Here is a 26,874-nt window from a genome sequence, read left to right as displayed (position 1 = left end):
CCTTGTTGTGAATTCACATCAGAATAGGTTTGCTACATCTATGTGAGTATTCTTTAATTAGCATAATTCAGTCAAGTTGGGATTTGGGGCAAAAAGGGGTAATTGTGCAACCTAGGCCAGACATATAACTTCTTCAGCATCTGTCCCTTCATTAAGTAAATCTGAAAGTGTACTTTTTGTAGAAGAGACTCTTTGCTTTCAGTATTATTGGGAAGAAATAATAATATTCTAGGCCCTCCTTTGCCCATTGTGAAGAAATAATATTATTCTAGGCCCTCCTTTGCCCATTACAAGTAGTTTTGTTTAAAAATTACCTTTCTGTAGTTCTTCCCAGGGTGAAATCATAGGCAAGTGTTGATCAGAACAAGATGTTGGCAAGAAAATGTTTGTAGGGGATTTCTGTTGCAACCACCACTACAATTGTGAGATGCCATGAAGTTACTGTGCTCTCGCTCAATGTTTTCTGATTAATAATGTTGTTCTGTAAGCAGCAAAAGTAGTGAAGTTAGATTTCCCTTGATAAGTGTTTTTTGATTAGATTCTGTCCTATCTAGTGGGATGTTGCTATGCCTGAAGCTCTGTGTAGATGTAACATGTAACAAACACTTGTTTTAGAATCACTACTCTTGTCTAGTGAGGCTCAATCTCCCTAACACATACAAACACACAGGTTGTGATCGTGCAAGCCTCATTTTCTGTGGAAACCAGGCTAAAAAGTATGTTTAAAGATTGTCTTGAGCCATAGGAAACAAAACATTAAAAAGATGTTCAGAGTCTGAAGAAGTGAAACTGGGCTTTGACTTCCTGTACTTTACAGGATGCGGAGTGTAAATCAGTCTCCTCCCTAATTCAGAGAAATAGGGTGTATAAATTCTAATTTAGTATGATTTTGCACTGTAATTTCTTTAACTCATTCACAATGGTTGTACTGAATGGGTTCCATTTGTAAGTCAAGAGGTGATTTTTCAAGTAATCTTTATGCAAAGTTAATGAGAGAAAGAGTTTGACTTCCAGGTCACTTTTTATCAGCAGTAGAATCACTAATAAAAATTCTGTCATCGGTATGTAGTTGATAGTTTAAATGCTGATACATGGTACAGAATGTAGTCTGTCTCATTTTCTCCCAAAATGGTGTTACCCAGACTTGCAGAGAGCACACACACTAGATACACTGACACAAGTAAACTTCTGGGTGGTATGGGTTCAGGATATGGGAATTTTTATTCCCAGCTATGTTAGACTGTCAATTTCTCATCTGTATGTTAAGGATAATTATGGTTCCCAGTTTTTCAGGGTGTTTGAAAACCTTTGAAGAAAAGTGCTATGCAAGAGCTAAGTGTTTATTTTATGTGCTACTTAATCTTTTGTTCTAAGTAATAAAAATAATTTTCCCCCCAGGCTAATGATACAAATCCCCAAGGCATAAATGAGTACAATTCCTGTTCCCTGTTTCTTATGTGCTTAGACATTCTTTAAAATTGAATGTCACTTAATACAAGAAGTCTAGAAAACTTTTTTTTTTTAATTATTTAGAGAGAGGTTTGGAAAGACATTGCAGAAACAGAGCTGAAGTTATATATATATACACATATAGATCTCATATTTAAACAAAACATGCAGTCAGCTGGTGAAAACTGCTCTCTGAGCTCCAGTTTTCATTTAATTGGGAACACAAACATATGAAAGTTGAGGCTAGTAATTTGATTTCAAAAGAAAGCTGCTTGAGACAAGCATCAGTCACAGCTAACAGGAGCCATGTGCTAGATGTTTTATGTAAGTGATGTGGTCTTCAAAGAAATTAGGAAAAACATATTTGCATTTTTACTTTTTTTTAGCAGATCTTTCCTAAAGAAGTTGTAGTAAACCTTTTGTTCAATAGCCTAACAGTATTTATTTGTGTAATTGATGTTAATGTATTATATTATCTTGTAGATGCAAGATATTTGCTGTTACTGTGCATCAAAGAAGTTCGTTGACCTAACTATAACCACAGAGTGCTTGTGATTTCCCAGAGCCACAGGACAGTCAAGATAAAATCTGGCATATTAGAGCTTCCCTGAGTAAGGGGAGTTTGGCTTTCCATCACTAGGTCTGCTCAAAATCTGTGCTAGCCTTTTTTAAACAAGAGCTGGTAACTATCTCCAGCAGACAGTTACGAACAACAAGCTGTGGAGATCATTCCATCACAGCACAGGTGGAATGACAGTTTCCTTGCCATAATGAAGAAGGTTGAAGAGCACTCAGTGGAAAAGAGTAAGGCTTAACTCAGGATATTCCCTAACAAACCAGAAAGGCCCTCACATAAATCAATATTTGTTAAACATTTCTATTTCATTTAAAGCCATTTAAATTATGATTTTATGGGCAATTATAGTAATCTCTGTAGTTAATTAAATGGTTGTCAAGCTCTCAAATATTTGCAAGCAGGATATGTGTTACCCTGGTATCCTAACTATAACATTCTGTGCTAGGAATTGTGTTAGCATTAAGGAACCAATATTGAATGTTTTGTATTGAAGTGTTATGTGAAGTATAGTCAGTATTTCAGTGGAAATTCCTGGCTTGTTCCTGGTGACAAGAGTCCTGCTGGCAGGGGGTCAAATTCAGTGCAGACTGAATGTTTTCAGAAAGCAATTCCGAGCTAAAGGCCTACTTGATAAGGAAGAATTGTGCAAAGTTACTAAAATCAGGCAAATTTTATTATTTCTTAAGTTGTACTTAGCCAGTTTTAGGTTAACAAGTCCCAGCTGGAAGTGGTCTCAGAGTGGATGGATCTCTGCAGGCTCTTGGCAGTCAGGGGAGAGGGATGGGCTGCTCCTGAGCATGAGCAGAGCAATTGGTTTCTGGGTTCTCATCCAAGCATCCCTCTGGGGGTAGCTACAAGGGTGCAGAGCAAAGTTTCAGGTATAAAACTCCTTGAGTGCCTTTCCCATTTCAGGAAGCTGGTTCTTCCAGTATTAAGGCCCATGCTTTACATCCTAAGTATCATTCTGGTTAGCTGTGAATGGGTCATTCCCATGCAAGAGAAGGAAAGAGGTCTTCCTCCTACTTTCCCATCCGGGCACCTGTGGCAGTGGGAGAGCATGGCTGGGAACAGACACAGGGATACTCCTGCCAGGCTGCTTAGGCTTAAGGAAGTTGCCAGGTCTTTGATGATACAGATAAAACAATTAAGGAGTTGCTGCCCTTTACCTGGATGCCCTTAAAGCTACTCAGTCCCAGGCAAGACCAGGACACCAAAGAGGCCGTTTCAGTGCCCAATGAACCTGATAAGATTAAACCTCAACTGTGGCCAATATATGCCAATCTGTATGACATTGCATTGAAGTCAATTTAGTAATTTTCACAAGGATACCCATGACACATAATCTTTGTGTTAAAAACAGTAATTTCTTAAATTACTTAGCTAGATCTGCATAATTCTTACCTTAATTCTGATACTTCTTAGACATGAAAGTAATCATTAAAGATCCAGTATACAAAGTGTATTGTGACTGGTGATCAAAGTTGGTAACCTTATGTATCTGACATATTACAAAGACTTGTCTATGAACAGGTTTAAACTGATAGCAGATATAATTATTAATAAATAGTAATATAATAACTGTGACGTTTATCTGTACTCAAATGATGAGGGAACAAATGGTGTTGCTCCCAAGTCATGTGGAAGCATATCTCTCATGTTTCCCTGTAAGCTGTGTGTCATCTTCTTTGCCCTTGTCTGTTATGCATGTGGCAGGAACTTTTAGGTGTATTTCAGTAAAAAGAGTCCAGAGAATGTTATATTTTAAGGTCATAATTCTGTGGTGAGATAAGAATGAAGAGGATCTTGGGCTTCACTGTGTTGAAGCTGGAGGAAAGCTGCTGTTCTGGGAAGGGAATGCAGCATTGATCTGGTTAGGCCTGATTAAGCAAAAGCTATCAGGAGATAAAACAGCACAAATGTGTTGTTGTAAATCATTCTTGGGTAATGTGTGTCACTGTTGTAGAGCAGATTGTAATGCTTGTGATTGAAAAATATTGCTCATAAGTCTCACTGAGACAGCTTTGCAGTTTACTACTCTCACCAATTTTTTCCCTTGAAAGTGCTGAGTACAATGCCAGAGTAAATGCATTTTGATAATCAATTTTAGAAGCTGCTCTCTTGTTTAGTATATATAATAGGAATATAGAATTAGTGGGGCAAATATTCAATCTTCTGAATTGAGAATGAAAATTTGAATTAATTTCTAGTAATTTGATTTATTATTTGATCACAAAGTGTTGCTTTGTGACAGCAGAAATAAGGTGATTTTCCTGCCATTTCAAAGCCATTTAGGTAGAATTTAATCCCTAGCTATTGACTGACCTGTGGCCAGAATAGGATTCACACTTAAGCACCCTTTGTTCTGTCTGCTACTCTTTATTACTCCTTTTCCACTGGCAAGGAAAATATTTTAGCCTGTTGCTTTCCTGTCTTTGAGATCACTGGGGAGCTATTACCACTTCAAGAAGAGTTACAGAGCAGAATCAAAGATTTATGTACTTGGATAAAGCATGTTAAAATGCACTTGTATATGTGTAGTCATGCTAGTATTATCAAATTGTAATTTCTCCCATAACTTTAAGATCTTTTAATTATTTTTTTAAACTATAGGTTAATGAATAGTTTGTAAGACAACATGAGAAAAGTTATGACAAACTTAATTTTCAGGCCATACTGAAACCATTAAAACTTCTCCTCTAAAAATATATATAGTTTGTACAAAGACATTTGACGTGTAGGTGCAGGAGAGGTTTATTCAGAGTGTCAGTCTTAAGATGTTTTGATGCTTTTGGGCCTCTGAAGAGTGTTCTGTGCTTTATCAGCTGAGTTAAAATGTTACTCATTAACTTTACAAACTTTTTAAAATCTTTGTTACTACTAATAAAAAATACTGTATCAAATGGAAATGGTGGGTGATCTATACTTTGTAAGGGGAGTGAAATTTCCCCTTTTATGTCCAGGGAAATATATGCGACTATTTTGTTTGTGCAGTTACCTAGTAGGATATTAAGCAGGAGGTTTTGCAACCACGAGTGCTAATTTATTGGCATTTTTCTGAGTCTGTCTATTGTACCCTTTAAGAAACTATGTCTCCATAGTGTATATCTCCCATGTTCCAAAGTTCCTGTGTCTTAAGATTTGAAATAAGATGATGGATGGTTCTTCATTGTAAAAGTTTTATCCCCAGCTCAGTACAAAACGTAGAGTTTTGTACTCTGAATTTTCACCAACTGTATCTTACCTCTTTGTCCTATGAGCAGAATTTTAAACAAAAGGCTTCATTGCACATCTTTTGTCTTTTTACAGGTGATGTATCACCCATCAGCATGTCTCCCATCACTCAGTCACAGTTTATTCCACTTGGGGAAATCCTCTGCCTGGCCATCTCAGCAATGAACTCTGCCCGAAAACAAGTCACACAAGAAGCACTAATGGAGCACCTAACCACCTGCTTCCCAGGTAACCAGTCATTAATAAATCATTGGTCAGATGAGCACACGTCTGTAAAAGGGCAGTTCAAGAATCCTCAGTACCTTCTGGATAGGAATATTGACTAATCCTGACATTCTAACCAAAAGGAGACATTAGGGTTCTAATCTTGGAACTTTTTCTTTATTCCTAAACATATAGAGAATTGAGTTCTCTTTGATAAGACCATTCATGTGAAATGCATTTTGCAGGGCAAATTCCCAACTTTATGTAATAAAAGTTATTTGGGGTACTAAACAACAAAATACTGGCTTGTTTCTTTTTTCAGATGGTATCAGAATAAACTCATTCATGATTTTTCTCACAAAATAACTTTTTTAATCATCATAGCCAAAGGAGTACAGGGCTTCTTTAGTAGCTATGGAGAACAAAGCATGATGTGTCATAGCCAGAACAAACTCATTTCACCTTGTGGCTTTCAAGTCAGTTGTAGCTAATTCATAAGGGTTCTGTTGACATCACTCAACCAGTTCAAGTGTCATTGTCCAATCTCCAAAGAGTTAATCTCAGGGAGGTCTCTGTAGAGACCTCTCTCCTAAAGACCAGGTTTCCCACACAGCTGCATGTCTTCCTTCACCTAGAACGGGCTCTCCGTGTGTGGCCTGATGCAAGTAGCAGAGTCCAGTAACAATGATGTGCCTGCTTCAGGGGGAGGTTATACTTAAAGTGAAGGACTGTGTCAGTCTGCTTTCCGGGAGTTCTCAGATTCTTCTTGGACATAGTTCTGGCTTTTGCTGATGTACTGCACTTGCTTGAAAAACAACAACAAAAAGACATCTCTCCATGACTAAGCTAAAAGTTTTGGATAGCCATAGAGACACTTGCTGTGTTCACAAATGCTGTGTACTGTTCAGAAGGTAGCCTTGTCAGCATTTGATATTTATCAAATGGTAAATGGAAATTGCCTTGGATTAAAGATACTGTAACATCACAAAAAGGGAATCCTGTAACAAGAATATATTCTTGAACATGCTGCTTCACTACTGACCATCTGGAGTGGGTGAATGATGGAAAACGCATCTTGTAGAGACATTTTACATTGAGGCACTAAGGCGCTGGGCAGAGGTTTACTGCTCAGGAAAGCAGAACTTTTCCGTTTGTGCTTTGTATGATCCTGGGCAAGATGTTTACCTGTTCTGTGTCTGAGTTTACAGTTCACTAAAGTAGTTGAGAAACTTCTCCACTGTACCTGTTTTACAGCTGCAAAAAGTAGCTAATTAAAAATGCCTCAGTAGGAAAAATACTGATGCATCTAGGCAGCCTAACCATAGCCATGTTTTGATGTCTGGAATTTTTTTGCTTACATTTTACAGCAAGAGTTACTTCAAGCCTTGAAATTTACATGTCTTTTGCTACAACTGATACTGAGTTCGGAGAATTTAAAATATAATTCTCAATTGAGAGCTGTGTTTGGGATAAACAATTGTCTGATATTTAATAATTGCACTTTGAAAAAAATACTGCAGGCATGTCTTGTAAATACTAGCTTTCTCTCTCCCAATTTGTAGTTTTGTATTATCAGGCTGATTTTGAAAATAGTGGTAAAAATTGTTAGAATGAAAAGAAGGCAAAGTTCACAACTGTAATTCTTTTAATTCATTTTGATGATTTTTTCCCAATTTATCTTTTCTATGGATGGTATGTATTAGAAGTATTTCATAGATTGCAAGTATTTTTTCAATTATTCTATCAATATTTTTATATAAACGTTGCATGGTGGAAATTATAATTTATTGGTGACATCCCTTAAGTTTCCTGGGAGCGTGATTATCAGTTCACTCGGTGTGTTGTGCTGTTCTTGTCAGACTGAACCAAACATGAAAAATAATTCAGCTGGCTGGATTATTTTGTAGACATTGCTCAGACAAAGCCTGAGGCAAGTTAGCACATAGTCTCTTGCTGCCTTTTTTTTTCCACTAGCCATTAACATGTGAATTTCTCCAGTCTGAGATTTGAAATAAAAAAAAAGGAGAGCCTCACTTCCCAAAATGTAGAGAAAGTTATTTGAAAAAAAAAAAATCCATCCTTTGTTGACCAGTTTTTCCCCTTCTCTAGAGAAATGCCTTTCTCCCACAACCACGACGTATTTAACATAGCAAGTGTACATGTTCTATCAGTGTATGAGGATTATCCAAAATTTTTCTCCTTTCCAATAAGCAGAACTTCATGTGCTGACACTTTTCACTTTTCTGCCCAAACTCCTCTAATAAATCAGCTGTAGCCTTCTGAGCCCTTGTATTCTTTGTGACTATTGTAAAATATCTGATGTCCTCTCATATTTTGATAGTTTGTTTTTCCCAACTGGGTGCTGATGCTCTGAGGGAGAGAAGAGCATTACCACTGTAGATATGTCTGTTTTTATCACATAACCTCTCCGTATGCAGCACTAGTCTGCCTGTGTTGTTTGCACTTTAATGAACAGATGTTTCTCTGCGTTTCATGGTGAAGATAAATTTCCTAGGACCCCAGATGCTATTCTCAAAAGTGCCTAAGAATAATAAACCTTCTTCTTCAGTGCAGGGTCTTACAGTTGCTGTCTAGCCCTCTAGTTTGCTGAGCCATCGTGCAGGCATAAATCTGGGCCATGGCTCTATCTGAAATAAGGTATGCTAATTATTTATAACATCACATAGCAACCACTCCACGTCTTTAACTAGTATTTCATGAGCCAATCAGAGTATTTCTTTTATCCCTTGTTAAGCCTTAGCATCAGCTCAGGAGAAAATCATTTTAGCAGATTTAACACCATTTAAGTACCACTTCAGATGTATTTTTCATGAATTTATTTTATTCAAAAAGTTTGTACTGATAATGCACATCTCATTTGTGGTTTTTGTTATTTGTTGGGTTTTTAAAACAGCAAGAGGGCAGCTCCTGCATGTGCTTCCATTATTCTAACTTAGAATTAAACAATGAGATGTTTGTACAGCCCTACTTTGTAATTTATTGACCACGGTTTAAATCCCGTACATTAAATGTAAATCTTGGAAATCCAGTATAAAGAGCTAAGAATGTAACCCCTGTTCTGTATTTGGCAACCAGACCCTCTTATCTGTATGAACCTGGACAAAGACAACATCAAGCTTTAGTCTGTGCTGCCTTTCATAAGGATAGTTGTCTTTTTTTTTTCCCTCCCCAATTTTGTTCACATACATGTTTAAATACTTTTAAGACATTCAAAATTTCAGTGTAAAAAATACTTGTGTATTAGCCTAGGTTTCTTTAGAAGCAAGCAGTTTTCTGAAAGCTGACAAATTCCTCTGACAATCACCTTTATAACTTCATTCTTTAAATATATGAATTATATGTGTAGCACTTAAAAGAAGTGTCTTACATTAACCAAGTTCACTCTAGGTCAGTGTTCTTTGTGAGCAGCAAACAAGACATAATCTTCTGTCTGGAAGCTCGGTGGATAGCATAGTAGACTCTCTTGAGATACAGAAAATGTACATGTCTGATGATTCAGTGTCCAGACAGTTTCTGCTTTTGAATTATTAAACCACTACATACTCTTAAATAACACCATTGCTGTCATGCAATATTTTATGGGCTAGAATCTGTCAGCCACTGGGGTTTTTTTCCCTTGTTCCTATTTAATGGAGGAAGGGAGACCATAGGGAGAAATTTGAATGCAGGGGGGTAGGGTAGATTGTGTATAGACATTATGTGGGCAGATTGCTTTAAAGAGGAAAGTCTTGAGAAAGCCAAGAAATCAGTATTCACTCTGGATCCCATTGTTCCTTTTTTAATGTCATTGCTCCTGTCTGCCATGCAGGAAAGCCTAAGCTGAGTTTGGGTCTGTTTCTGCTTTTGTAAGTACCTAAAAGAGCTTGGAATAAAACCCATAGCTACCCTTAGCTGATGGTGCTGAGCTTCCAAGATATGCATTTGCTGTCGTCGCTGCTGGCTTAGTGAACCACAGCATGGACTGTATGCTGGGAGTGATAAAAGTGATAGGCTTCAACTCCAGAGAGAAGGCTGACACTATTAACTTTACAGCATCACTGACTGTTAGGCATGCTGATTTTTTTCCTTGGTGTTTATCTGCACATTCTCCATTCACAGGAGTTGCTCAATAAATGTAACTATAATAATGTGCATCGAGTGTTTAGAGACCCATCCAGCATATGGTAGCCCTTATGGTTTACTGGGTGAAAAATACGTGTTATTATTTTTACCACATATTTGCAGTGCACTTTTGCCTAAATTGCTGTAAAACATCAGTACATTCATTTCAGTCTCTTTCCCTACCTAACTTTTCTCTAAGCTCCCAGGAGAAATACTCTCATCCCTTTTATTTGTGTTGTGATGTTTTTGAAACAGTATGTTAAGAAAAGTCTCTTTAGTAAAATAAGGATGAAGAACTAGGTTCTCACAAAGGTAAGTACATGTTGAAGTCTTTGCTTGTAAGCTTCTGAAAAGCACAATGGATGGGGCAGGTTGTTCACTTAGAGGAAGGGAGGTTGGCTGCTGCAGAGCAGGTGCACCAGAGTTGGACCATGGGTGGACCCTGCAGTGCATTTTCAGCATGGGATGGAGAAACAAATGAGCTTGAGTTTTGTGGTCATCCATGTCTTGTTGTGATGCAAGTCATAATGTCAAAGGGGTGCCATTGCTTGAGCAGACACAGCAGCTCCACTGCAGGAATGAAGAGTTAGAGGATCACTAGTTGTTACAGGGATTGAAATCACTCTTCATGTTCCTGTGTGCTATCAAAAGCTTGTGCAGAGGACAGTCTGCTTTGCCTCATAATCCATGAGAGGAAGCTCACATGTTGTTTACTTCAGTCCAGAGAGATTCAGAATTCCGGGCTAGGGACAAATAGTCCTTTTTTCCCCCCAGCGCTCTGGATTTCAGCTTTTCCCACCTGTTGCTGTTTCTGGAATGTTAACTCATCTAGAGGTTCTGGGGGTCTTCGTTACTCTCACTCAGATTATTACAGAAGTTGTGGATACCTGCATGAAAAGGGGAGAAAATGCAAGCTCCTGATTCTCCATATCTTTTTCTAATTTTCATTCTCATTTATGCTCTCAAATTATATCCCATTGTGTCCTCTCACTTCCTGCATCCAAAGTGGCCCAAATATTTCAGCTCTATGGACTGTGCGTGAGCTATATTAACTCTATCCCAGTCAAAACCAGCACATGCCCCTGTGTACTTCTCTCTGGTGCCTTCTGTGTTGTAACTGCTTTCACTCATGTCCATGTTGTTCCTAACCTTTGCTGTTTCCATTTTAAGGTTTTAGTTATGGATATGAGTAGTACGGTCATGTCACTAAGTTCAAACAACACTCAAAGTCAGACATAAGAATATGTTGCCTCCAACCCAGTTGCAAGAAAGAGGATGAGTTAAGGAATTAGTACAAATTGGTTTTTTCTTGTTGCTTTTAATGGGTGTTGCTGTCACAAGGAGATCCGCGAGCTTGCAGGCTCCAACCTTAGACGTGTTGGAGAAGAGTTAGTGACCAGACACTGTGTGCTCCTGGAGATACTGTGTTTGTTGCAGGTACCCCAGCTGAGATTTCTCCATGAAGTGTTTATGTAAAAAGCATATGCTTCACTGAAATGTTTTTGCATGCATTGAAATTCTATTTTTCAAGACAGAGTTTGACTTGACGAGATCCTAACCAACTTCATATTAATTGATTTGAGTAGAGGTGCTGACCAGATGAATTCATGAGTTCTCTTCCAGCCTAAGTTGCTCCCTGATTTCTTTTCCTAAATTACTTTTGTTTAAAACTGAGACCCAGAATAAATAACAATACTGTTTTCTTTTTAAAATAGACCATCCAAACCTTTGAAAAAAATCTCTAGTTCTAAAAAGGTAAACCAGACTAGTACTCATAATTAAAACACATTTTAATTAAACAAAACGTATTGGTTGAAGAGAGCTTTTTCCACTGATACTTCCATGGAAGTATTTTAATTTTTTATTCAACATAAACAGACTTTTTAAAACAAGTTTGTGAACTAAAGTTCTTTCTTCCTTAGCTCTAGATGGAACTTACTCCTGCTAACAACATGCAACTTAGTGTTTTATCTAATAAAGTATTGAAGACTTGGTCAAGCACCACTGTATCCAGCAGGTGAACTGGTAATGGGAAGGATTGGCTCACAATGCCTAGTCTGCCAAATGCCATTGATGCAGAGTAGTCATAGCTGTCCCTCTCTCGGTATGCCATACATGCACTTAGATAGTGTCCCTCACATCTCACCTGAAAGACAAGGAACTCTGAGAAGCAAATTTTTGGGACCTATATCTGTAACTTCCAGCCTAATGGAAAAGACTTTCTGGGTAAGATGAACTGTATCATTCAGGATGTCTCTATTTTGGAGCAGCTGATGTAGTTGAAACATATTTTAATGGGAGAGCAAATCAGTTAAATCAGATTTGTGATAAAGGGACGATTTGAGGAACTGCTTCTTTTCTGTGCAGTATTTTTGGGAAAAGCAGCTTAGGCATCCAAAGTCACAACTGCTTTATATGTGACAAGGCATTATAAGAATAGTTCTGTTGAATTTGGATATAAATACTTTGTTGGAAGAAGAATAAATGTCAAATATTTCCCTGATTTTCAGTGACACTCTGATTTTCAGTGATTCCATCTTGTAGCTTAAGGTCACCCGCACATTGAAAGTGACTAGAAGTTCTCTTAGGTTTTTTAGGCACTTTATTAATGGCCTACTATTTAATTAATAATTGGTATGTCTGAAGTGTAGGAGATAAGTGGAAAAATAAACAGAGAAGAGAATGCCTAACTAAACGTTTTACTGGAGTTATTTGTTCAGCATATTCCAGCTTGCACATTGGGAAAACTAACTTTTTGTTGGGGAGGGGGAAACCAGAAAGTCCTACATAGTTTTATGCACTTCCTGATATGTGTTTACTGTTATTTCTAGGAGTTCCAACACCCAGTCCAGAAATCCTTCGACATACTTTGAATATGCTTGTACGGGAGAGGAAAATATACCCAACTCCGGATGGTTATTTCATTGTGACCCCACAGACTTACTTTATAACACCATCTCTCATAAGAACTAACAGTAAATGGTACCATTTGGATGAGAGGATACCTGAGAGGTCTCAATGTACCTCTCCACAACAAGGAACTATAACTCCCTCCACCTCGGGTTGTGTCAGGGACCGAACACTACCCAAAAACCACTGCGACTCCTGCCATTGTTGCAGAGAAGACATGCACAGCATGCATGCATCTACCCTACAGAGGAAATCAGCAAAAGACAGTAAAGACTCATACTGTCCTCCTTCATTATGTCAGGTCCCACCTACTGAGAAAAGTAAAAGTACTGTCAATTTTTCATATAAATCAGAGACGCTCACAAAGCCTAAGGATGTAGAAAAACAGTCTAAGAAATTTGGACTCAAATTATTCCGATTAAGTTTTAAGAAGGATAAGACCAAACAGTTGGCAAATTTCTCTGCCCAGTTTCCTCCAGAGGAGTGGCCACTAAGGGACGAGGACACCCCTACCACTATACCTAGAGAGGTAGAAATGGAGATTATTAGACGCATTAACCCAGACTTGACTGTGGAAAATGTCATGAGACACACTGCACTAATGAAGAAACTTGAAGAAGAAAAAGCTCAACGAAGCAAAGCAGGGTCTTCAGCTCACCACAGTGGACGAAGTAAAAAGAGCAGAAATCACAGAAAGTCTCATGGGAAATCGAGGTCGCACAGCAAGACCCGGGTGTCCAAAGGAGACCCATCAGATGGCTCTCATTTGGATATACCTGCTGAAAGGGAGTATGAGTTCTATGATCCCTTGACTCGATCCCCACGGGAAGGCTGTTTTATAATAGAACACAAGGGAGATAATTATATAATGCACAGCAATCCTAACATGATTGAATCTCACTTTCCCATGACACCAGAGTGGGATGTGTCTGGTGAGCTGGCCAAAAGAAGAACTGAAATGCCTTTCCCTGAACCTTCCAGGGGAAGCTCCCACTCCAAGGTCCATCGGAGTCACAGCCATACACAGGATAGAAGATCAAGGAATGAACGGTCCAGTAAGGCTAAAGAAAGGTCTAGATCCATGGATAACTCCAAGGGACCTCTGGGCTCAGCCACTTTAGGCACACCTGAAGATATAGGTGAAGGCTGTAGCCCAGATGACCAAACAACTAGCCAAACCTACATTGATGACAGTACCTTAAGGCCATCTCAGTCGCTCAGTCATCAAAGGGCTCTGATTTCATCCGCAAGCTACAAAGAGACTTGCATCCCTGAAATAGCTGGTGGCAGTGTAGAAACCCCCAGTTCTTGTAGCCTATTGGAACAAGGCAAGCCTACAGAGAATTTGCCACCATATAGTGAGCTCAACTCCTGCACAACAAAATCTGCAGTTGATGACTATTTTCAGTGCAACACATCCAGTGAGACTGTGCTTACTGCTCCATCACCACTGGGAAAGAATAAAGAGGATCATGATACACTAACAGGGACAGATGGGCTAAAAAAAATGACTCCCACAGAAAGACAGTCTCAACATATTGCTAGGGAGCCTGGGGTGCACAAGGAGGAGTCCCCAAAGGGCCCAAGCAGTGGTTCAATGATTGCTAGCCAAACTCCAGAGGTGATTGCTAATGGGCGGCTGGTTCAACACCATAGCACTGAATCAAGCAGCCTTGATAAAAGGAAAGAAATATTTAGCAAGGACACGCTCTTTAAGCCTCTGCACAACACTCTTTCTGTGAATAGTTATCATAAGTCTAACACACCTCTGCTAAAGCCCCATCAAAAGACCCCCTCTGACACATTGCCCGTCAGATGTGAGAAACTTGAACAAGCGATGGTAACCTCAGTCACACAAGTCATGCCTGTTTCTCAGAGACAGCAAGAGACAACCGGGAACCAGGAGGCCTCCTTTGACTACTACAACGTATCTGATGATGATGACTCAGAGGAAGGAACCAACAAAAATGCTGAGGAAGAAAAGAACAGGGATGATGTTGGTACGATGCAATGGCTCCTAGAGAGAGAAAAGGAAAGGGATCTACAGCGAAAGTTTGAGAAGAATCTTACTCTTCTCACCCCGAAGGAAACAGAAAATAGCAACAACCAGAGAGCTACCCACTCAGCCCGCCTGGACAGCATGGACAGCAGCAGCATTACTGTGGACAGCGGGTTCAACTCTCCACGGTAGGACTGTCACATTCATTGCAGCTTTACAGACTAGGAAGTTCCATTTCTGGTTTTACGGGTGTGTGGTATTGGTGACAGAATGTAGGGCTGTATTAAAAAATTTCACACTGTTTTCAGACAGTGTTTTTTTTCTACAGCTTTGGAATCCTCTATTCAGATGTGTGGGTTTCCCACCATACAGTAAGTAACCAATGACCATTTGCAGCATTAACTCTGTATTAGTTCATTTTCTGTTTGCTGAAAACCTCCCTGTATCCTTTTATTTCTGTATTAAACTTGTGTTTGCTTTTAGAATAAAAGGGATGAGCTCCTGCATACTCTTCCCTTCCCTTTGCCTCTAAGATACCATCAACAAGACTAATGGAAAGACTAGGCATGACCAGGTGGCATAATCTTTGGCTCAGACAAAAGGAAAACAAATTATATTGTTTTGTGTTTGGGCTTCCTTGTTTGTTTTCTTCAAAAATTTTGAAAGTGTATCTAGTCACCATTCCAGACTGGAATAGCCACTCCCCCTGCAAGTTAAAAGTGCTCAGGATGTTTGAACTTCAGATGTGACTTAACACTGCTGAGAGAGAGGTGCCTTGTCTAAGATACTTGGGAAAAGAGTCCAGATGTTTGCATGCGCTGGTGCATTACTGTAATTACTGTTCCAGGGATTTCAGGCATTGTGGAAGTCTCATTATGCTACAAGTCTTACAAAGGTAGGGAGGAGAGAGTTTTTGGTGCATGCCCTACCCTGGAGATTTCACAAGTTCATTTCCAGGTTAAGAATACTTTACGCCAGCCTTCTTCTTTGTCTGTCTGACCTTTGGCAGTCCTAGGTCCTTGATGGAATGGAGCATGACCACTTTTGTTTGGCCTGCATAGCAACTCATCAGAGTTCAGAACAGTGACTCTAAGAACACAGAAATAATTTACAGTAGTAGTTCTCTTAGAGTGGTGACTTACTTAAGCTTAAATTATTTATTGCCTGTGTTTAAAAATAAAACCTCCAAGACTGATTTTGTATTATGTGAAAAAATGGGGTTTTGTTTGGGTTTTTGTCACTTTTTTTATTTGCCCTGTAAATGGTGTTTCTTATTCCTCAGAAGTATATATATGTATATATATATATATATATATACACATCTATAGCAAAGGCTCTCAGGAAGACATGTGAAGAATTTCTTGTTTCTACACAGGATTAAATTTCATTTTCAGTTGAAGTCCTGTCACTCTGGAAGAAATTCCTTTGGATTTGATGGTTGCTCCCACTTATGTTGATGACAAGACAGAAGTCAGTGAGCCTGATGCAGCTTGCAGTAATGTATTGAACTAGAGCAGGCTTCTAGACAATGTATATTTTTTTGAGTAAAAAACCTGAAAAATAATTTGAGTAAATCGTACCACTAAGACCGAGTCCACTCTAAAAAAGAAGTTTGAGAAGGCTTTGAATTTATGTTATTGATTGTTCTGTAGATGCCTGATATTGTTCTCACATAGAACTGTTGTATTAAACTGCACTTTTCTTTTTTAAATGTGATCTCTTCCAGTAGCTGAAGTCAGTTTTTGTGGGGGAGCGTTTTGCTGTTTGCCTCTTGCTCAGCATGTCTCACTCCACAGAGTATGGGAGTCACCTCCAGGACAGGATAGCGACTGGATTAAAAATCAGTTCTTGGACTACTGTTTTCTATGCTAGTTGAATATCAAACTTTTGTTTCTGATTAATGCAATGGTAGACATTTTCTTCCCTAATTATTTGCACAAAAGATAAAATTTCTGTTTACGTTAAACTTAGCTAGCAAGAGAACAGGACGTAGTGAGCATATTGCTATACCATTATGTTTAAATCAAAAAGGAAACAGATGAGTAACTTTCAATTATGTTTGTGTTCCACAGATCCTTTTTTAAAAAAATTTTACTGTTTACTTATTAACAAATACTATTTTTGGGAAGGCTACATAAAGTAAGCTTAAAAACCCCAACCCAAAACATTCTGAAGGTTATTTTGTTTTGTGAGACTGGCATATAATCTAGATATTTCAAAGCTTTCTCATGAGCTTTGCATCAAAATTATTAAATTTGATGACTTTGCTGAGTTTGGGTCACTTTTTGGTATAAATCTCCAAAAACAAATTGAGCTGAGGGTTAATTCAGCCCTTTGGCTAAAACTACCATGTTGTTACTATTATTGTACCTTATAATAAAAAATGTACTCCACAGCTCTTTTCCAGGCAATACAAAATAGCTATCCAGCATCCATCTGGTAAGATTCAGGTAGTTGTGACAGTGTCCTTTAGCAGATGCCATGGGAAGAACATAACAGTTCTTGCATATAGTGATATTCCTCAGGTGTATTCTACTTGCCTCCACTGATTATGTAACTCTGCTTCCTGAGGTGGGGTGGTATTTTTTCATTCAAACTGAAGTATGCAACATTGTTTGGGTAATCAAAATTACCAATTTCATATTATAAAACAAAAGAAATATTTTTAAAGTCTGATAAATTGAAAAAAGGACAGTAAAAAAACTTTAGGAAGAAATGGTTGCAGTTAAAGAGATTTGCAGTGGTCATTTGACTTCCAAACTATTTGTGTGCAAAATGTGTGAACATATTAATGACCATTGGGAAAAAAGCCTCATGATATTTCATGCATTGCTTTTATATGCAAGTTATGCTTTTTTATGCAAGCTATATTAAATGTTAGCTGTCAAGATTATTCTTTTATTTTTAGGGCTTATATAATGCTGTTGCTCATTTGTCACCTAAAGAAAGCTAATTTTGGCATTACTCTGCATGCATAATTTGCAATGCAGTTTTTGTGTATACGTGTTGTAATGGTCAGTTTGTAATAGCAGGGTTGAGCATGTCTGAAGATCTGGAATTGGTGATCCCATAAAGAATAATAGAATACTAAATCATCTCTGAAAACTAAGATTTGCATCTATTTTCATTAAAAAGCAGAGGGAGAGAAATAAAAAAATGAGCAATAGAAGTGCACTGTACATCATTGCAGCTCACAGGATCATTTACCATGTGTGTCACCCATCATAGCTCTTAGGAACAATGAACAATAAAACAATCATTGGCAGAAGAATATCAGTACCATCCATTTTGACCAGTTTAAAAGATCAATGAGAGTTTTCCTAAAAGCCTCATTGATTTTCCAGACTCAGCCAGTTTAAGGTTATTTAAATCTGTCCTACGACTAGAAAAGTGATTTTTCGTTCCCCTAAGCCATGCACTGACACGTTTCCCCTGCCACATTTAAGCTGTGAATTCCTACTCTTCCCTTGATGCTAGCACTAATATTTTTTTTTTCTTAGGGCTAGTATTTAACTAAGAGTATTCCCTGATCTGTCTGGCTGCCTGCAAGGCTTAGTCAGGGAAGCAGCAGAAACATGTGGCAGGGTCAGGTCCACACAAGGCAGGCAAGAGCTACCCATTCAGTAGCAGGTAAATTTAGGTTGACTTTGAACTGACTTTTTTCATTAGTATCCTTGTTTATATTGCATTGAGTCCTCTAAATTTATTCTGTAAACATCTCCATAGCAAGTGGTGTTGTCATTTTATAAAGAAGTAGGGTACACATGAAGGATACGTGACCGGGGGGCCACATGGATGTTTGAAAGCAAATCTGTTCCTGAGCAGGCACATGTTATTTAGAGATCAAAAATTATATTTAATAGTGTAAAGACAACAAAAACAGTAGTACTGATAAAAGTAGCCTTAGCATGTCATGGCTGAGCTTCTTAAAAGCTGTAGACTGAAATACAAGCTTCTCTGCATTCATAATTAGATGTATCACTAAAAGGCTTAATCTTTCGAAGTGTTAAGTGTCCTGTCACTCTTGCAGTTAAATGATATGTTAGAACTAAAGGAATGCTGTCCATTTTCTTAAATAGCAGCACTAGTTGTTGTCCAGGGCAAGATCACAGGCCAGGCAGTTAAGACATTTCATTGTCTTGGTAAGTTGCAATCACCTCAGCTGCAAAGCAAAATTGAAGTGTTGCATTTAGAAGTATCATGGGTTTAATGTGAGGTAAAACTTTTATTTAATATTTTGTGTACAAAAACATAGGTAGAAGAGGACACAACAGAGGATGCTGTGTTATATGATTGCTGTCCTAACTCTGCCTAAATCACAGAGCTGATTTGATGAAGCTACTTTGTGCAAAAAAGTCAGGAAAGAAAACTAGCACATTCCAAGTGTGAGGTGGAAGCTATTTCCTCGGGTGAAAAATCCAGATGCTTGGTACTGGTTCAGCTTACAGTTTGTGTGACAGTTTCAGCTGTGCTTAGTGGTATACCTGTGTTATGGTAGAACGACTGCTGAGCACCTCTGGGACGCATTTTGGAGGAACATATGTGTACTGTCAAAATGAGATGATTCATTGATGTGACATTACATACAAACACAGGAAACCTATTATAAAACACTCTGTTCTCCTTTCCTGTCTGGTCGAAAGATATATAGGCATGTCATAGATGAATGTGTATATATATTTCTTTTCCATTCCAGTACTCGTGAGAGCCTGGCATCCAACACTTCAAGTATTGTTGAAAGCAACAGACGTCAGAACCCCACTCTGAGCCCTGCACACGGTGGCGCAGGCCCAACATTCAACTTCCGAGCCACTGCAGACCCACCCACGAGTGAAGCTGAGAAACTGCAGAAACCTGGTAACTGCCTGCAAGCTTCTGTCACTAGTGTCTGATAGTCAGCCTGCCTCAGATCGTCTGTCTCATCCTATACAGTGAAGTTTACGACACTGGGACTGATGTTTACATCTTTGGGGAAAAATAAAACAAGCATCTCAACCACAGTTTTAGTGTTCACTTAAACTGTGCTGCTATGTAGACTAGGGGCAACAAAGAAGTCTTTATTTCAAGGTATTGCTTTTCACATTTGTGGCTCTGTAGCAACAGAATAGCAGTAGGGATAATATGTACACTTTTTGCTTCACTTAATTGTAACTGAGCACATATATGAAAGTCTAGACACTGTAAGTGTAATCTGCATTTTCAATGTCCATGCAGTTGCCAACTTCATTTAAAAAAATGCCACAGATGTGTGATGCCCCTGGTCAGAGGCTAAACTCTGCTGCAGAGTTCATAATTTTTTTCTTCAAAAACTGAGCCACTGCTAAAGTAACCAGTCAGGATCACCATGAGGAAAAACAATGCCAAACATGACAAGTCATGACCTCAGCTCTATATGCGAATTATTAATACTAATCAGTCATTTTCACTGTGCATTTTTGTGACACAATTTTACAAATACTGCTTAAGCAAGTAAAAGGAGCTTTGGGGTTTGTTTTGATTAGCTTTTTTCCTAGGTATGGAGGGTCTCTAGGGTGAGAAGGGACACAGCTCCTCCTTTTGTTTCAACAAAAGAAGAGATGTTTACTTAATGAGACTTGCTACTTGACCTTCCATAATCACCAGTGAGGAGGTGGGCCTTTACATGGAGGGGGGAGTGGGGAGGGAAAGATGTAACTGTCATGAAGCCACAATGTGGAGTGACACGAAATATATTAAATGTTTTCAATATAATTCACTTATTTTAAAAAGATAATCTAATTCTTGTGTCACTTCTGGTATTGCAACTTGCCATTAATATAGGAATCAGGATAACTAATTTCTTGGAACAAAAATATCCTTTATGATATAAATGACAAGTATGGCCTGAAGAATTGATTTCTTTCTAGTGGAAGGACATAAATCTATTTTATGTAGCTTATTAAATAGAGTGCCTAAATTAGGCTATTAAAAATAGCATACAGTGTAATGATTATCAGAGAACAAAATTTAGAGAATTATAAACTTCTGGCCTTTTTATTCAGTGGATGTTATTTGCAATTTAGCATTTTATGGACATGTCTGGTTTCTAGAAATTCAATGTGTCCACTTGGTTTGCAGTAGAAATTTGAGTCCTGCAGCCATGGTACTTCGTAATTGCTCTCCCTAAACTGTTACTCCAATGTAATTAGTACTATGCTAATTATGGCTGAGTAAATTCTACAGATAGTTAAACTCCAAGAGTAATATTAGGTATATAGTCACATTCTGCTCTGTTACTCATACAACCTGGTAGTGCAACAAACTGACTTATTTTATCAGAACAGACAAATTGGTGGAAGAAAAACAAAGATACTGAAATGTGCAACAGCCCAAATTGTTTCATAGAAAAGGGACATTTACCCTGTCTAGCTCTTGTAGTACATAGGTATGAAACCCAACTGTACATATTAAAAGCCAGTATTTTCATCATGTTCTGGTGACATTTATTACTTGGTATACAAATTCATTTGAGCTTCACTTATGTTCTCTATCGTCATCAGAAGTCTTTACTGATGATTCAGCCTTATGTTACACCATCAGATATAGTTCATTTACTTGTAAAACAGCTTTCTAACTCTGGACACAATCATTTTCCAGTTCTGTCAAGAATACCCAGTCAATGACAGGACTCTTTTCATTGATTTCAGTGTATAATTTCCATTTCATAGGAGCAATAAGACCTTTCAGTGCACATTAAAGGAAATTATTGTGCTTTTGGTTGGTTATCAAAGTCACTTGGCCTTTAGCCTTCTGCCTTATCATACCTTCCAAGATGTGCTCTAATTACCATATAATGCTTTGCATGATGCATCTTATTATTCGATATGTAACTCCAGCCGTACTTATTCCATGCGAACTGTAGAGTCAGAGTTTTTGTGGGGAATTGTCATATACTATGCAGTGGCTGACTGTGATTTTGTTTCTGAGATGAGCTCTGACATCAGTAGTATGTATCAATTCAGTAAATAAAAATGTCAAAATGGTAAAAAAAATTACAGTTATGATCTGAAGTACTAATGGCAGTATGAAAATGTGAAGAGCAGAAACAGGTTTCACCTTTGGGGAAATAATTGTTTGTCGTAAGCTAATCAGAATTTTTGCAGGCAGCTGGTTGTACAGAAGACATAATTCCAACCAAATGTGATAGTACATACCTATAAACTGTATAGTATATTATTTCCTAAAGTTCCCAGAGACCAGCAGACAACATAAATGTCATATTAATGTTGACATGGCATTGTAACAATATTAATGTGACTCTTGGAATATGGAATGTAAACAGAAGTTTCAAATAGAAACGTTCTAATCTTGATTTTTTTTTCCTTTTAAAATCAACAATGGAAAATAAGAAAATTCCATCTTGAGGTTCTGGTAACAAAACCACGAGAGTGGAGCTTGAGTGCTTTATGTCACCCTAATCTTTTGATGAAATCATAGCCTTGTATTATGTGGTTGCTTATCTATCATTCTTCTAATGTATCAATTTAAAGGTTTACAGAGTTAGATTAGGTTGAATCTGTGTTGTGTTCAACTGTAAAGGGTCAACACAAATCTGTCGGCATTTTGCACACTTAATATGTATTATTATAATACAACATGTTACTTTTATGGTAATTTTTTTTACGCATATAACTACCTCCATGAATTTGATGAAATGCAGCAACATGAAAAGTGTATTGTACAAAGCAAGGTTAGAAACTTTGAAGCATTAGGTCATGGCGTTCTCTTGTGTGTCAAAGCTTGCATACAAAGTCATCCTGTTTCCATTGCCACAATTTCCTTCTACAATGTTAAAAAGATGGCTTTCAGATGAGTCACTTAAAGACTTTGACAAGGCTGCATAATTGGGATAAAAGTGAAAGGGAGGCTGAAATCTTCCATCCTCTCTCCCCAGTTACTGCTAAAATTTCTGCCTGGTAGAACTTGAAAATTTATTTGTAATTTAGCAAATTAGAAACATCTACAGTCTGTGAAATATGATTGACAGTTTGGGGTTTAACAGAAGACACTCTGGGTGTTTTCTTGGCAGCCTTCAGATACTCGGGGCCCTATTCTGCCTCCATCTTTGTCAACATTAGTACGTCATGGTTTCTCTGAACTGGCAAGGGTGTTAAAACAGCTCTTCCATTAATGATATGCACTCTGGTCTCTGGATTGTGTGCATCTAAAACATTTGCTCCTATAGAAATTACCAACAGCCTTTAACTGACATTGCTGGGAGCAGTATTAGGGTCCCTACTCGAGCTATGTGCCTATTGTTCAAAGAACATGGGCCAGTTTCCAAGAAAAATTAAGCTGGGTTTTGAAAAGTAGCCAGCTGCAACAAGCCACCTTTCAAGAGGGAAGAAAGAGAGATTTTTCCAAAAACCAAAGGAAGAAAGTGGCAGTTGAACCTAAGCAGATCACATTATATACAAATCCCGATTTATGAACACCTTTCAGCAAACCTAGTACCATTATCCTGATGCAAATTAATATACAATCATCAGTTGAGCTAATTTTGCCATTTTAAGTATTTCAGTTAAAATTTAGAAGAAATCATTAGCCATTTGCCTCCCAGCACCATGTAAAATGACTGTTATATGCGAAACAACATTCACTCAATTTTAAAAAATAAAAATGTATTGGAAAACAAATATTTTAATGAAAACCATGGCCTAAGTGCTTGCCAGCAGTAGTCATTGTTAGGAAAGAGAACAAGCAAGCCAGTATTCAGAGGCCATCATGAACAGAGATAATACTTTGCACTTAAATCACACCTTTTTGCCTGAGGGTCTTGAAGCACTTGACTATGAGGTAGGCAGAGTTCACTGACCCTACTTTTTGTCCAGGTCCACTGGAAAAAGCAAAGGCTGAGAGTCTGCAGACTAACTTACTAACTAGTTGCTTCTTTAAAGTTACTGAAGTAAGTTTAACAGTTAACCAAAGTGTTTAATATTTATATTCTGAAATTATTCTTTTGACACATTTAGTTTATTTAAGTAATAAACTAATTTACCGCCCTGCAGACACTCTTGGATTAGCAGTTCCAGAAACAAGTTTAGTGTCATACAAGTACTGGCAGCAGTGGTTTTAGCAACAGTCTTGTTAATTAAAAATTTGTTTTTCAAATACATTTTGTAGAGCTTTTCCCAACACAATTGTTCAAATTTTTGTGCTGAGAAAGCAAATAACATTCCTAATCTGGTGTCATACCCACAGTTTACAATTCTCTTTGCTCTTGTGAAGAAAACTGTACAGTATTAGAGAGAAAAGTTCTATTTTTTACGAAATTCTTAAAAAAAAAAAAGGCTATATATCTAAAATGTTCCCCCCAGCATAAGTAAAGTGCATCATTACTGCATGGGACACATGCAGTGAACCCACCAAAAGCCAAGCTGGTGCTAGAAGAAAACGGGACTATCACACTTCTTTTATAGTGGCACTCTAAACGTTGGTTTCAGTTATGCGAGTGTAAATCTGGCATAACTCCCCTGATCTCCGAGGATCTGAGAGAGATGGGAATGGGTCGTTAACTCCATTGAAGCTCAGTTCTGAGCTGAGGGTTTCCGTGTTCCTCCCCCCCACCCTGAGACACTAAATGCAGAGAAAGAGCAGAAGGCCACGCACCTGGCTCTGGAAGGGCAGCCTGGGCTGAATCCCTGCTGAAATGCACAGCCACCCAGCTGGGATCCATGTGCCCCACCTTGGAAGGGTGATTTTCCATGTGGTGCACTGCCCTCGTGTTGTATATCAGTTAGAGCCACTCAAAGGATACCCATCCAGAAGTATGAAAGGGCCCTTGGAGTAATTGGCACAGATGTTACTTTTATGTGTGGAGGAGATTTTAAGTTTAAAGGGATCATAATTCTGCAGGTAATTTTCTGTGAGTGACTGAATGTGGCTGTTGCATTAGGTTTAAATGAGTTAATAAATGCAAGTGGGACTTACTGTATGTTAGAAGGGAGTTTTGCAGCCAAGACTGCCTTGTATAAATGTGTTTGCACTGAAAAAAAAATTTAAAAATTACTTGGTCTCTGGTTGCTGTAAAGGTCATCCAAGATGGATGTTCTGTTTATATTGTATAGTATTTCATATGAAATAATTGCAGTTCATGAAATGTCTTCCCTAACGTTACTGATTTATAACAGCACATTTGTAACATGGTTTTTATTGTGTCAGTGTACCATATTGTAAATGATGATTACTTGTCATGCTTAGTATAATAATTTAAAGGAAAAAAAAGGACAGGGATTTTTGTAAGTCTATATTTGAAAGTCCCTCCATATGGTAATATTGTGTTCATGTTGTTTATGTAGTGTTGTGTGAAATATCCATTTTGGATTGTGTTACTTTTTAAGATATTAAATAACATTTGGTTATATGTTCTAAGTGGATTCTTTGCACTCATCGGTGTTTTTAGAGAGTATACTTAGATTTCCATTTAACATGCTGTTTCTCTCCCTCACTTTGGAAACCTTGCACAACAAACCAGAAATCTCAGATAAACAAACAGTGAGTAACAACTCACTGTGTTCCCCTATGCTTTATAAAAGCTCTTTGGGCCATTAAGAGTGCAAGGGAGAAAATACACTTTTTTTTCTGGCTTGGACTGGACATGAAGTTGACAGCTGCAGGGGGAGTGTGATCTCCACCGAATTTGGGTGCCCAGCTAAGATGCACCCAAGCTCCATGAAATGAGAAGTCCATTAGGACCTCCTGATGCCAAGGGCAACAGATGTCAGGTCCCTCTTTTCTCTCCATCCTCATGAGCCAAAGGAGGACCTGGTGCACACCCAAGAGAGAAGGTTCTAGCAAGGAGTTTTTTTCACATTCTGCAAGAAAACTGATAGCTGCTGATTGGAAAGGCCCCAGTGGACAATGTCACATGCAAGTGCCATTTTCCAACATTGTACCACCACCTGGAAGAAGTTTTGGAGGAAGTTTAGGGTCCAGAAGATTTGCCAGAGCTGTGCCATAAGAACTGCTGTTTGCCAAAGTCAGCTATGAGAATTTACAACATTCATAAGATTAAAAATAAAGCAGCATCTCTTGCAGGTAGGTGCTGTCTTAAGCACTTTGGCTTGTCACCTGCTAGTGGCACATACTGCTACTACACTGTTCCTAGTCTTAGCTCATTTCCCTTCATCCATCTGCTTCCACTGTAATCCATCTTCATGAAATGATGCATTTTGAATTACAGGGAAAATATCCCAAAACCAGACAGGATTTGGTTAGAGCTTTATGCCAGCACTGACCTAGTGCTTTGCACAAGCAAAGTCAGTTTTGGGTTTTGGTAGACTCAGACTTTTGAGGCCTTTTCAGTATTACTGAAAAGGTTTGCAAGAACTGTTTCCTACTCATGGAGCACTTTGTTTTTGTTCCTCTCCTTATTGTGTGCTTGTATTTTAGGTGCTAAATCAGACTAATCATTAATTACCTATAAAGAAACTACTGTTGTCCAAAGCTACCACACCTTGCACTTCAAAATTTGCTTGCAAGCTTGGCTTGAATTCTCTTTATACTTACTCTGCTGACAGGTAAATTGAAGATCTTGAACAATGACACCTTTTGGTCAAACATGGCATGTAACATCCTGAAAATGTCTAGGGCCACTGCTTGGCTGAAGAAATTCTCTCTTGCTGTTAGGTCACGCTTTGCTACTGAGAGCACTGAGTAGATTTACAGCTGTCTGTATCTATGGATATCCTACATATGTAAGATAGCTTTTTTGAAACATCTTCTATTCAGATTTTTCCTCCATCAGCTTCTCAGATGTTTCATTGATCTGTTGTTTTCCTCACAACTTGCTTTTTATAATATCCTTCTTCTAATGAAGCCCCTCTTCTTCTTTTTTGACATTTATTCTCCTTCAGGTTGGGGGTGCTTTTTCCCTGCATGTTACTTGACACAAGAGTTCTTCTGGACCATTTCTCATCCTTATCTCTCAAAATGTCATTCTAATCTTAGAGTTTCTTTCTCCCACTTTTCCACTACTTTTCCTTTTTCACTTTTCCCTGCTCATCAGAAAGACCTTAGAGAAGAAAAGGTGGTCAGCTGCTTCAGGACAGGTGCTCCTGTTAGCAATTCCCTTCAAGCGATGCTGTTGCAGTTTTTAATTTTAAAAATGTTTAAGAATGTAAATATACCCCCCATATTTTAGTCCTTTCTGTTCTCTTCCTCCTTTTGGCTGCTGCTCCTGGTTTTTTTAAAGACTATGTGCTATTCTGTCCAGCATCTCTGTCATTTGAAGGCTCAAAGACACAAACCCCCAAATTGTACTGGAACACCAGGCAGTCTGTCTTCCTCAGGGCATCAAGCAAGACCTCAGATAAATGCTTAAAAAATCAATTTCTTCAGCTGTGCTTTGCAGAATGGACATGAA

At 38.3% G+C, this 26,874-nt stretch overlaps 1 protein-coding gene across 6 annotated transcripts in view; it reads left to right on the top strand.

Annotated features, from left to right (window-relative positions):
* The window catches only part of STOX2 (storkhead box 2), a 70,422-nt gene extending 45,551 nt beyond the window's left edge, over positions 1-24,871 (top strand). For all 6 annotated transcript variants that reach the window (XM_063402147.1, XM_063402149.1, XM_063402152.1 and 3 more), the window contains 3 exons: positions 5,333-5,485; positions 12,415-14,680; positions 19,189-24,871. In XM_063402147.1, coding sequence (XP_063258217.1) covers positions 5,333-5,485; positions 12,415-14,680; positions 19,189-19,384 — 2,615 coding nt within the window. In that variant the 3' untranslated portion in view covers positions 19,385-24,871. The remainder of the gene's footprint in view (positions 1-5,332; positions 5,486-12,414; positions 14,681-19,188) is intronic.
* The last annotated feature ends 2,003 nt before the right edge of the window (positions 24,872-26,874 follow it).

The sequence above is a fragment of the Prinia subflava genome, chromosome 7, assembly GCF_021018805.1.
Source record: "Prinia subflava isolate CZ2003 ecotype Zambia chromosome 7, Cam_Psub_1.2, whole genome shotgun sequence".
NCBI lineage: Eukaryota > Metazoa > Chordata > Aves > Passeriformes > Cisticolidae > Prinia > Prinia subflava.
This window is presented reverse-complemented; position numbering and strand designations above follow the sequence as displayed.